At 35.7% G+C, this 13,525-nt stretch overlaps 1 protein-coding gene and 1 long non-coding RNA gene across 3 annotated transcripts; both read right to left on the reverse strand.

Moving 5' to 3' along the window:
• Positions 1-4,424: 4,424 nt before the first annotated feature.
• LOC113003538 lies at positions 4,425-7,002 on the reverse strand. Its single transcript, XM_026133314.2, has 2 exons — positions 5,693-7,002; positions 4,425-5,572 (listed from the first exon to the last, which is right to left on the reverse strand). The coding sequence occupies exons 1-2, from the start codon at positions 5,901-5,903 to the stop codon at positions 5,424-5,426; spliced, it is 360 nt and encodes a 119-aa protein (XP_025989099.1). The 5' UTR covers positions 5,904-7,002; the 3' UTR covers positions 4,425-5,423.
• A 3,066-nt stretch (positions 7,003-10,068) lies between these two features.
• On the reverse strand, positions 10,069-12,506 carry LOC113003542. 2 transcript variants are annotated; one of them, XR_003268542.2, is made up of 3 exons: positions 12,070-12,506; positions 11,430-11,909; positions 10,069-10,367 (listed from the first exon to the last, which is right to left on the reverse strand). It is a non-coding gene; the product is annotated as an uncharacterized LOC113003542 (long non-coding RNA). The 2 variants fall into 2 exon arrangements; XR_005575696.1 differs by having other exon boundaries at positions 10,069-11,909.
• Positions 12,507-13,525: the final 1,019 nt, after the last annotated feature.

Consider the following 13,525-nt stretch of genomic DNA (forward strand, 5'->3'; position numbering starts at 1 on the left):
TTATCTTGCCAATATATTCCCGTATTTTAAATATATTCCGTCGAGCGTATACCTTTTCGTATATTTCCATTAAACTTTTCGAAAATAGCGTTTGGACAAATTCAATAATAACGCGCATATCACAAGATCGTGGTGTATACGGATACAAAGTCACGGAGTTTATCGTGAGGCTTTGAAGAAACAAAAAAAAAAAGAAAGATTTTGGAGTAATTATCTTCGTCGCGTTAGTGGAAGTGGGATGCACGCGTAAGCGGCTGTTTAAATCGATCAAGATTTATTCTTCGACGCGATTTACGAGACTCTTGACTTACATCACTTTTGCTTTTAACTCCCACATAATGCATGGATAGGATGATTAAATGTTCGTGACCGAAGCGAGCGCAAGGCACAGCACACACGCGCGGATGTTGCGTCGCCATGTATGACATTTTCGTTATTCTCGTCGCAGCACTGGTCTCCACTATTCCCAAGGGAAGCAAGTATTATATTTATGTAAAATATATTTATAGAATATATTTATATACGAAATGGCCCCTCCCGCCTTATTCTGTCGTAGACAATCCATGTATTGTGTATTATGTATAAACATAATCTGTGAAAAAAATGTCTATTTTTTGTAGTAGTTTCACTTAAGCAGGAAGGATTTTCATCATATGATAAACAGTGCCATCCTGCTATTCTCATCCGGTAATAAAGGTAGTATGACGTTAAAACGATAAAGCAAGTCCTATTGAAATATAAGATAAGAATAAAATGTGAAGATTCACGCACACAGTGCGAAAATGAGGTAAATCTATAATTTATGAGACCCTGCTTTCATCGTATGATTTAAATAACGAACTTATACTCAGGTCAGAAGCGAAGGATATCTTTATTTTAATAGTTTTAATTTAATTTTTATCTTATTTCTACTTGACACATACTTCGTAATTTATTGTCGTAAAAAGATCGTTAAAATTTATGCACATACAGATTAGACATATGCAGAGAGAAGTATTTTTAAAAATTTAGTTATTTTAGTGTATATTAATTTAATGTACATTGCGAATACGACAGCTTATCTCTCTAAAGTGTGAATCTTACAAATTGTGGCCTTGTTTATTTCACATTTTTGCAACGAAACTTTCGATTCATAAACGGAGAGTGTGTCGCGCGTATGTCGTCCGATATCTGGCTTCTCGTTCACGTTTGCGCGACTGTCGGACGTTACCTTGTCAGGCAGCGCGTAATGACAGGAAGGCAATTCGAATGCCGACGGCATTCGACTCGGCGAAACGGGTGTGCGTGACCTGCCAATTGTTGCGAACGGCTCCTCCCGTTCGAAAGCGCGATTTTCATTAACCTGTAAATACACACGCGCTTATCGAACTCCGTTACTCTCTCGACGAATCGGCATAGCACCAGTTTCTTTTTCTTTTTCTTTTTTCGTAATAACATATCTTTCCTCAAAATAAAGTAGTAGGAAAAAAATCAAATTTTCAAAGGCCGTCTTAAAAATTTATTTGCAACAATTTCAATGCAAGTATATTTAATAGATCGACGACTTGCAATGGTATCATCCGTCGCTGCAACATTTTATCGAGTGCATCCTCGACGGACTTGCGCAGTGCGGTCTCGAGATCGATTAGCTCTCGTTATCGCTGATTTATTTATTTATCGTCTTCTATCGAGCGGCGCGGCGGCGAAGTTTAACGCTTGCAAATTGCAGCGACAGCTAGTTATTGACGTGCAACACATGCTTTCGATATCGTTGTTTCGCGTGGGAAATCCAAGTTCTGTTACGCGAGATAACGAAGGCATGATATCTAATTCTACGCGTACCTCCGATTTAATTGATCAACCAATTTGTAGCCAGGATGACCATTCGTAACCGTTACGCGAAGTACCAATGATATCTCACGCGATCTTTCAAGGTTTCAAAAAATATATAAGCACCCCCCCACTTCTCCCCTCGTCCCGGATAACATCGTAAAATTAGGCGCCCTTTATAAATTTTTAATTGTATTACACTTTAAATACGATAAATGCTAAAATTATATCTTTGACGTTTACAAGTTGATTCAAAATAATATGAAGGAAAGACAAAGGATATAATAGCGTCAAGTTGACGCTACAAATACTTTGAAGTAATCTGTGATCAATCAATTAGTAAAATTCGTTGTTTGGATTGGTCAAATGCTCCGAAGCATTCGTAGCGTTAATTAACCGCAAATACTGTTAGGATAATTTATTGCGGGATAAATTGCTGATGAATTTTTGTCAAGTTTTCTAACATGTCATGGATATACAGTGCAAAAATCGTAATGTGCAAAAGCGATACTTTTATTATTTACGAATCTCGTTTGTCGTTTACTGAAAGTGCTAGCAAATAGATCAGAGCTTCAGTCGAAATTTTTTCCGTCGGATTTCCCGTTGACTAGCGCAGAAATCGCTACGAATGCACTGTAATAATACGTGCAAGTATTCGTGAAATGTACGAAAAAATTAGAATGTAGGATTCTCCGCAGGTTCTTCGAGCAATTTACGTGTTTCCAGGTGTAATCGTCTCGCTTTGCGACTTCCACGCGTAAGTTTAAGTAGTCCTTTTTCACGTCAGCATTTTTTCAATGTCCCTTTCTCCTCTCCCTTCCCCACTTCAAAATAAATTTTTGTAAGCTGTGCAAACATTATTCTACGTGTGTGTCTACGTAAAGTGCATCGCTGTAATTGGAGTCCCGATGGATCGTCGCGACTGTTACATAGAGTGCATTTATAGTGAAGTAGTCATCGTTGAAGCAATAATTACGTACTACGGACGATTATCTGCGTTATTATTTGTTTTACCTACAGCAAACTGGGATCAGCTTTGATTAACTGTATCTCCAATTAACATAACCTGTTTTTTAATTATAATTATAACTATGTGTGTAATAAGGCTTGGCATACTGAAAAACTAGATAATCAAGGCTGGTAATAATTAATGCAAACGGGTATTTGTATCGATAGAAAAAGAGACTTTTGAATAATGTTAAATGTTATAGACACATGTTTCAGAATTTTCAATTGAGCCTCTGTCTTTTCCTGCGAGAAACATTAAAATATCTCGAGCTATCCATGAATCTTCATGCGCGCTCGTTCTGATTCCATTCATTCGCTTCTTAGTAGTCGAATTTAGTTGAACGGGATGTTACATGGATAGTGATAAAACTAATTGATCGCGAAGACAGGATATCGGGAGTTTGTTTTAAGCTACAAATTCATCATATTCTTTATAGATAATTCGATTAGTAATGAAAACCTTTGCCAGTGACAGAGTTCCATCAAAAGCAAACTTGTGTTCAAACTGAAAAAATTCACTGGCCTGTTATTAACAAAGTCAGATTAAAAGGCATGTATTTAAACTGTAAAGAGCGCCTAGGTTCTATTTTCTCTATCTTTATCTATTTTTACTTAAATCTGAAAATGTGCGTGAAAGATAGAAAAATTGTGTCGGGTTAATAAACAAGATAATTTTATATCACAAAACTATCATAATTATCCGGACACACAAGGTATTTTATGTTACAAATTAATAGGGTACTTTTGATGGAAATGTATCACTGGCAAGATTTATATTTCCAAACAAGTTCTCTAAAAAAAAAAAAAAAAAATTTATATAGTAATATTTTGTTTGTTGTATAAAATAAATTTTCATATCCTGTGTTCGGACAATCAGTTTCATAACTGTATATTTGCACTATACAGACATTCATCAAGGTAGTTGTTTACAACAATTATTATTTGTAACAATAGTCCTTAAAAAAAAAATAGATCTCTATGGAGAAAAATCTGTGGCTCTTTCGAGCTAAGATTAATACGGGTCGATTGTATGTGTATAAATCGATATATTATAGAGATAGATGAAAGAAAGGGGAATGAAGTATTCGCGATTGCGATCGCGGTCTTATCTGTGAATATGATATTAATAAAAAAAAAAGAAGTAATAGCGGCGGTGTGTCTTAGATTATTCGTATTTAAGCTGATTTGAACTAATTGTTTACGTATCCCTGATATCTGCTTACGAGTAATATGATGAATGCAAATAAATTAATGAATAATTACCAAGTCTTATGTGTTTACACAGTTGGTTGTAAAGTGCATTCTTTCCCGCTTTATACCCGCCCTTTCTGTTTCCTTCACCCTTTGCTATTTACAGGCGCAGGTAAGTATGATTACTTCGCAAGATAAATGAACTTTGAATATTATTAATATATCTATTTTGTTACGTTCCTTTAAATTTGATATCTGCGACATTTATTGTATATGTAACATAAATAATAGATAAAATCTACATCGAGAAAAAACTTTTTTAAATAAGAAAAGAATATATTTTCTTAAAACCACATCTTTGACGTATTTGTTTGTTCTATTTAAAAATATATTAATAGTATTTAATATTTTTAAATAAACATGTATGTAATATAATTTTATATTTTTATATTTAAATAATGGTTTTATAAATAAGCTAATAATATTAAATTTGATTAAATTGTTTTCTTAGGTTAAAAAATCTGATTACCTGGAATTAAAAATAGTCTAGTAGTCAATATTTTCTAGAACTGCAAGAAAAAAATTACTTGATTAGAAATTATTTCTTCGTATTATTTCAATTAAGAAATGTTTAACTTGGCTGCAAATAAATAAGCTATCAGGATCCATCGAGTAAATAACTTTTTTTGTATTAAGTAAAGTATTCTTTAAAGATATTTTTTTCTCAGTGTATAATAACTTTATAACAGAGAGATATACGTAGATAAATACATGTTTTATACGAAATGTATTTAGGTAACGTCAATATGAGAAAGCTATGATTTCTTAAATGAAGAATAGAATTCATAATTCTAAGTTTTACGGCAAACGGTATGATCATATTGCGTCTTAACCCACTTACAGTCGTGCATGAAAAACTATCGAACTTACGTATCATATGGTATCAACGTCGATAAACGGAAGAAGCATGTTTTCCGTTCAACAATTTCCGCATAGGTGCTAGTTACGGCAGCTAAAGTTTTACAAAGTTTTATTAGTCTTTATACATATATGTATATATAATTCTTATTTATGTGATATAGCATAATCTAATGTAGATGGTGTATACCTTATAACACACACACACACACACACACACACAAGAATCGATTTCTCAAGCACAATTTTTATGCGACATAAAATTTCCCCTCGCTTTTATTTCTTGGAATTCCGTTATATCTTTTGGCATATTTCACATTATATTCGGCGTGTAACACCTGCTCATATCTCGTGAAATAAGAAATTCATTATCGCTCGGCGTCTCGATATTCCTCGAACGTCCCGATTATCACGCGAGATGCGATTCTGCGCGTGTTTCTCGAGCGCCTGCCGTTCCCGGGAACGCGAGCGTGAGTCGTGCTCCCTAAACTAATTCTTCAATTAAGCTCGTAGTTCCTCCGTCGAGGCCGCGGACACCAATAATTGCTACGTCGAGAGCCAGACGCTCGACGCTCGCCAAGGCGACGTCGAATTACACACCGATCCGTTGTCGATTTCCCAAGAAAGTTGCTATCCGAGACGCGCGCTGCAATCAGACATAAATGCTATCAAATATACGGCAGATTCAATCGGCGATGCGTATCTACCGTATAGCGAATTGCTCGCCTCGCACTTCGAGCAGCCGAACGAAGAAAACGATACGTACGCTCGTGATTTTTCTTCTCTTCGTCAGGACACTTAGCCGGTTTTTGCGTGGAAGATAGGATTGGTTTCCGCGACTTGAGTACGAAGCGGATGCACCTTTTCCGTTTCTTTAACGTTGCGTTTACAGAAGAGACTTCGCGTTCCCGATACGCGAAGCGGAACGCTTGCTGAAGTCTTTTGCGTCTTTCAGCTTCTCTGTCTCTCACTTTCATTGTGAGGCACTTCGTTAGTATCGTGTAGCTTACCCGGGACAGAGAGAGGGAGCTTGTTGTGTGAAACGCGGTATCGTTGCAACTCGATCTTCGCAACGCGGCTACATCATGCAGGCACTTTTAAAAATGCAAGCAAAAAATATAAGCTCCTCGTGTTTTCTTTATTTATATACTCGTAAAAATGTCGTTCACGCGTGTTATACTTTCATATAATGAAGTTATCCTAATTTAGTGAAAACATGAACTAAGAAGGATATTAAATTAAAAGAAATTAGCTGAGAAAAGGAATGCTCTCTTAATGTTTAATAAAAATATCATGTAGTAAAATCAGAAAGAATCAAGACTCGGCAATAATCTTTCTCTATGTATGTATTCAAGATGTCGCCTATAATCTACCTCTTCTTCGGTATTTCGAGCAGCAAACCCCTGATTGGAACACGAGATGCAGGCTTCATTTTAAAGAAGCTTCAATATTTTACTGAACGTGACATTTACTTTCTTGATCTTTTCTTGCTTCCTGTGTGTGCACATGTGTTCTATGACGTGCCATTCAAAGTAATCAACTCCGACTATACTGCATTTTACATATAGTGTATCGTTTCACACATGGATTTTCTTAAACATGTATTTAGCACGTGCCTACTCCTACGTACGTATGTATAAAAAATATAAAGAGGTCATTTGTTCAGATTTTAATTTAGTTAAATTTAATTAAATTTAATTAAAGACAAATTTTATATAATGATTATACGTATATATCGAATTGTATAAGTATAAACACGGATTTCGCTTATTAGTAGTGAGTTTGCTACACATTCTAATTAATTTAATTTGTTAGTATATTCTAGCTTCTCCTTTCGCCAAGATGTTGGCAGCATGATTCTGCATAAAGACGTAATGTTATTTACGTAATCAATTCAATTCCTTTTATATTGTGTGTGCATGCGTGTGTGTTTTCAGCGTTGTGCGAGTTTTTTTTATCGAGTATAACATTAAAACAGAAATGATCTAGTGTAACATTAAATAACTTGGAAAAAAATCGTTTAATGCTCATCAAATAAGCAAATCAAAAGTAAAAATTTACATTTTTTAAACGATATAAATTGCATTTATATACGATTTTTATCGTATACTCGAGTGTAATGTAATTTATAGCATTCAAACACGTGAATTTTTACTTTTAATTTGCGTATTCGATGAGCATTGTACGATTTTTTTCAAAGTTATTTAATGTTAAATATAAAAAAGATCTGCTTTAATCGAGGGGAAATTCACAGCCGGCATTGGTGTACAAAATTTCGGCAGTGGACTGCCGAAAAAAGTAAGCAGTGACCTATAATATTGACGGCATTGTCGTCAGTGGTTGGGGAGTGGTGAGCTCACTTCAGAGTCGATCATGGGGTTGAGCACAAAAATTTTTGAATACTTCGGGAAAGCTTTAGAATTCTTGTGCAGGCATTGGCGTATGATAATGGGCACGCGGTAGTGCTCATAATTGCATGGCATTGCCTTAATTTTAATATAGGATTGACGGCATTGTAGGCATTGACTAACAATAAGCATTGTCGGCAGTGTACAAAAATGTCGGCAGTGTTTTACAGCAATGCCAAAAATCGGCATTGGTGTACAAAATTTTGGGTTGTGAATTCCCCCTCGGCTTTAATATTATGTTATACAGAATAAGTAATGTTATATTCGATAAAAAAAAATTGCACTGAATAAATATATAAATTGAAGATCTATATTTTTGAAAATTGTGAACTACATTTTTAATTCATATTATGGAAGTTCGCAATTTAGAAATAATTTTGAGATTTGGCGCATCTTCATTTATATCCGTGTAACTTTATAAAAAATCAGTAAGTTATTTATTTAAGTATCAAGCCTAAAGTAGATATTTCAAGCTTATGCATATTTAACTCTTCTTCTTTTTTTTCTTTTTTCAAAACGTAAACATGCACTCATTTTATTTTAAATATATAGAAATGTAAAAGATCATAATAAATCAGAATAAAACAAGAATAATACAAAAACAGCGGGAAATAATCTAACAAGCAGTGCTATTTTACAAATATAGATTAACAGGGCCATGTATTTACACGCACATTTGTATATCATTATAAATATCTATTCATTGTAGACCATATAAATTTTAGTTGAAAATAATTAAAATATCTCCTTTGTATCTGTTAATTTATTTATAGAGTTAACCATCCCAAATTAGTTCGGCTTGTCGTCAGCAAGAATTCGGGAGTTATGGTCATTATGGGGATAACGACAATAAAGTATTTAAACCTGGATTAACTTTGCTCATAACATTCAAAATACATTATATCTTTGCGCATGTGTGCGACGATTTTGCTTAACGTAGAATACTAAAGTCCTTCAATAACTGTGTAAGGATGTTGACATTTTTTTTCCCATGTCGTTATCGTATAACATACTTGTAAATGTTATCCTCAGTGTGGTGTAAACATGTATTCATCGAAATATTCATCGAAATATTCATCGAAATATTATTTCAAATAATAAATACTGTTTAAGCGCTTATACATTCTAAAAAAAGCTTTTCGAGCGAATGTGCCGTTGTAAAATATAATTACCGCGATGAACTTGTTTGTCCATCCGCTGAAACATTGACGTATGCTAGCTGGGAACTAAAACGAGAACTGGGTTCTCGCTTGAGTAATTAAAAATTAAAGCGCACGGTTGTCGTCGAAACAAAATGTCATAATTTTGGATAATATTAGATAGATTAAAGCTTGTATTCAGAACGTATTTATAAAGATATTAGCGCTCTTTTTTTTTAATTCTATCCTTGTTTTACGTTTAAACTCTAATAAACGATAAATTTAGAAACTAACAAGTGAGTCAATATCTTTATAAATGTGTTCTAAATACGGATCTTTATTAAAAATCTTTTAATTGTCTATATATATTTTTTGGATCAGAATATTTTGAACGGTGGGTATGATATAAATAAAAATCTTTATTCTCTAGATTTTTTTAATTGTCTATTTTGAACCAGAATATTTTGAGCGCTACACGACCTTTCATTATAAGGATTATGGATTCTATTGCTGCTCATAAATTCCATGAATGTTGTTGAACTGGTTGAATGCGTTCATCCTTGATCTGCATCGTCATTCTTGCGTAACGCTCAAATCCAAGTTAATCCCGAGACTTGTACGCATGTGAAAAATTGATCGACGGTCAAAACAGTATTTCGTAAAATTCTATTTGCCTCGCCCGATTTTGCAATTTTCTTTTAACCGAATTACCGAATGCCATCCTTTATTTTCAATTTTTTCATTCGTGAATTTCTAAATATCGCTTTAATCCATAATTTCGCATCTTTAGTTTCATTTCAGATTACATTCGTCACATATACATTTTTGTATCCTTCTTCTTTTGGATCATATTATTTTATTTTAATATTTAGTCTACTTACATTTAAATATCATTTTATTATATATATGTGTGTATATATATATATATATATATATATATATATATATATATATAAGATTATTATATATATATATATATATATATATATATATAATAATCTTTAAATACATATTTAAATCTTTAAATAAAATAAAAATTAATGTGAACTCTTTTGCTTCGTCCAGACTTAGTTCGCTACGTGCATTTGATCGTGCAGATAATGATATAATCATTTTATATAATACTGTTTCAACGACATTATGTTTGATGCATAAATATATTCAAGCTCTTCTCTTGAGAAATTGCAATTGTATAATAATACGTTTATTTCCACTAACAGAAACATAAATTCATATGTGTCATGGTTTTTTTTTATCAATTAAGTCTTGATTAAGACAGAGAATAATAACATGAGAATGATTTTCAATTTTAATTACAAAAAAATATATTGTACACATATGTATATGTACGTGTGCGCGCGTACTTGTGTACTTTTAAAGATACAGCAAGTTTCCTAGGCCAAGTAAGATGCAAATTTTGAAATACATGTCACCCCAAATTTTAGACATTATAACCCAGTTTTACTTATATGTAATAAGTCAAAGTAGGACAAAGCGTGAGTTAAAATTTCTGCTTCATTTTCTTGCTGCGTTTCTTGATAGAGAATTATATTCTAAATAGAATTAGGAAACTGAAATTTCGTGCTGTGAAGATATTAAATGACTAAATTTCAAATTTATTATTCTATACGTTTCGTGTAGAGTTCCATACTATGTAATAATAATTCGAAACATAAAGCACTGTTAATGCCTTCAATCGTATTGGATCGTATTCCCAAAGGTCACATTCAATTCTGCGGTTACTGCCATTATTTTTTTCGTCTCGATCGTCGAAAAATGCGATTCGTAGAACGCTGCATTTCCTTTTTTTTGCCAACGGCGATCATCCTCCAATCAGTCGGACGTGACATACCAGAGCTTTGGACCTCCCTCTTTTCTCCGTCGAATTTACCGTCTGTGTTTTAAAAACAAAGTGATATAACGTCGCGAAAAAAAACAGAATAGTCGAGGGTTATCTCCGTGTGCGTGTGTGTGTGCGTGTGTGTGTGTTCATGTGTGCAGTCGGGGCCTCACATTCGTCACTTTATCGGAATATGGGATTTTCTACGGGACGGTGGCTCGTAAACCGTATGTGGGTCACTGGATATAGTACCCAGCGTGCTCGGATAGATGCGCCGGGTCAACAATAGGTGTGAGTGGTCCCCGGAAGATGAACAGATAATCCCGTAAACCAACGGAATGCAAATTGAAAACCGGTAAAGAGAAAATGCAATTACGATCGGGAGTCTTTCACAATCAATGCGTCTGCCCCGTGATCGATTTTGCAATTCAGGCCGATTATTTGTTCCTGGTTCGAGGATTGTGAGCTTTGAGTCGCAACCGCTAGTAATTAACACCTTGCCCATCCTGAGGTGCAAATCATCGCAACACGCGCGGTATAATTAATAGCAATCATACTTTGCAAAGTAAATTTTCCGCTCGACAACCTCGAATATGCAGAAGCGGGAAGCGCGAAGACAATGGTGAGAACGTTCTGCGGTAATTCACGTCCAATGCCACGCCTTGATCAATGATCAACGATGATCTTGCGGAAGAGATCGAGACACGCGTATTGTTCTGTCGGAAGAATTTATTAGATTTACGTTTGATCGATACGAACGATTGCCGTTTGCCGAAAGTGGAAGCGAATAACGGAAGTCCATATCAGACTACGCATTAAAGATTGAGGATTGCGAATTGGAGATTAGAATTTAACCAATTAAATGAAACGGATCAAAACTACAATGATATGATTGATTGAATTCTAATCTTTAGTTTGTAATCTTCGATCTCTAATGACTAATCTGATACGGGTTTGAGAGCGTCAGTCGGAGCTTCTGTCATTGACGAGCGCAGAGATCGATGTAAATCCACTGTAATAATACGTGTAATCATAAACACAAAGAAATTAGGATTCTCCGCGGGGTCTTTAAGCAATTTACGGTGTTTGCAAGTGCAATCTCGCTTTGCGACTTACACGCGTAATGTCACGTCAGCAATTTTTTTAACATCCTTTCTTCCTTTTCCCCCACTTCAAGGTAAGTTCTTGTAAGCTGTGCAAGCATTATTCTCGTCTATCTCCGTAAAGCGCACCACTGTAATCGGTGGCCCGACGGATCGCGACATTGCGACCGTTATACATAGAGATGCATTTGCAGTGTAGTACGTACATAGTCATCTTTGAAGCAATAATTACGACGGAGGAGATTATCTGCGTTATTGCTCGGTCTACCTACAGCAATCTGGGATCGCTGTCTGCAATTAGTCCTTTTCAGATCCTAATTATAACTGTGTGTGTAATGAAGCTCGGCTTACCCAAAACTACTTACAGAAGCAGTCGAGACGTACGTATTATTTCGTCGTAAGAATTTATTAACTTTGTGTTTCGTATGATCGAAACATAAATTACAAGGTCACTGTCCTCTACTTTGCCTATTAATAGGTACTGATCTTTTAACTGGAAATGTTATCTTTATTAAAGACAAGAACATTGAATTACGTGATAATATCTTATCAATAGTTTGACAGTATCTCATCTTTATCTTATCGTTCATCGAGTCTATCGTGGTGTCTGTTTTGGATAAGCCAAATGCACCTTACTTAAAGTTGACACGTACCAGCGTAGCGATAAGTAACCTGCTTTGTGCGTATTCAACGCAGCATTCCTGAACGTCGATAATCGCTGGACTGACCTAAGTCTCGCTGCGGCGCATTTTGTCGTCGAGGAATTTTTGTTTGAGAGGTAAGCTTGCCAGTGGAGCGAAGGCACAGGTGTCACCGAGAATACGTTGTCAGAGCGAAGGACGGAAGAGCGAGCCGCGACCGCGCGTGGACACTGGTCAATATCTTCGCTGTGGTTCTGCGGCCGTTTTGTTTTATCGTGACATGACGTTAGAGGAGCGCCAGTGACGTCACTGGATCCACTCAGCCGATGGACGGGAGTCACTGAAGCGATAAACGTATTTATTAAGTGTGCTAAGAGGGGGCCTTTGGCGATGCCCGAGGCGTTCTTGCGCTTAATGTTTGCGCCTCATTATTACCCGCGAGCCGCTTTGGTCCATTTTCTCGTCGCTTGGCAGCCATCTTCTGCCCTTTGTCCGTCTCTGATATCGAAATCGCATTTTTCTACTTCGCGTAGCTCATTCCATTCGGCATAGAAAATTAGCAACTTTTATATTATTGTTATTAGTATGGCACAATAAAGAGTTATTATCGCTACGACACTTGATCTTTTTAAAGATAATTTCTGCCGATTCTAAAAATGACTAATTAGTACAAATATAAAGTGTATCTACGATGGGTTGGGCTACGCTTATCGGTTCGTGTGTCAAGTGCTCTGAAATGATGTAACCGATAAGCACCTGGGCGAGATATAATTTTAACAACACTAGATAAACTGCCTAATATAGGTATACGAAGACGGAAGTGTGTTGCCACCGATTTACCTTCAAACTCGCCGCATCGCGATAATATCAAAATTCGACGCGCTATCTGCATCCGGGACAAGCGGATCGCGCTATCTTGTTTGAAGCATCGGATACACCGTGGCCTTAAAGAAGTTTCCTTTCCCATTCGCGAGCGGGACTCGCGCGAGTAATCGCGATGATGTACTTCGGACGGATAATTTTAGCTCATGCAAATTACTTCACGATGGCTCGCTCATTACAAACATAGATCGTTAAAATCGCGGTATCGAGTTTTCCTTTTCGATGGTCTTTTGAACGTTAAGAGAGAAGAAGCGGTCCGACATACTTTAACTAGATTTTTTTTTCTCTACGTCGTGCAATTTTTTTTATTACACCAGGCACTCGAAGACACTTTGCATTGCGCTCGCCTTTGAGGTGACTAGTTTATGCTGGAACGAACTTCATGTAGGCGTAAAGTCACGTGGAGCATGAAACGGACACAATTTTCCGTAAGAAGAACAGGCAGTTTCTTCCTTCTTCGCTGATGTAGATATTTATTAAACTTCAAATTTAAACAAATTCAGCAGAACCTGCGATGTGCAATTTCTGGTATTCAGATACTTCGTTCTCGAAGTATCTGAATACCAGGCGAAGGGAAAAGGTTGAG

This window comes from Solenopsis invicta, chromosome 10 (genome assembly GCF_016802725.1).
Source record: "Solenopsis invicta isolate M01_SB chromosome 10, UNIL_Sinv_3.0, whole genome shotgun sequence".
NCBI classification, from domain to species: domain Eukaryota; kingdom Metazoa; phylum Arthropoda; class Insecta; order Hymenoptera; family Formicidae; genus Solenopsis; species Solenopsis invicta.

Coding starts and splice junctions, on each gene's coding strand:
- LOC113003538 (XM_026133314.2), bottom strand. CDS start 5,903: ATGAAAGTGAGAGACAGAGAAGCTGAAAGACGCAAAAGACTTCAGCAA. Junction 5,573..5,692: donor AGAGAAGAAAAATCACGAGC/GTACGTATCGTT, acceptor GTCTGATTGCAG/CGCGCGTCTCGGATAGCAAC.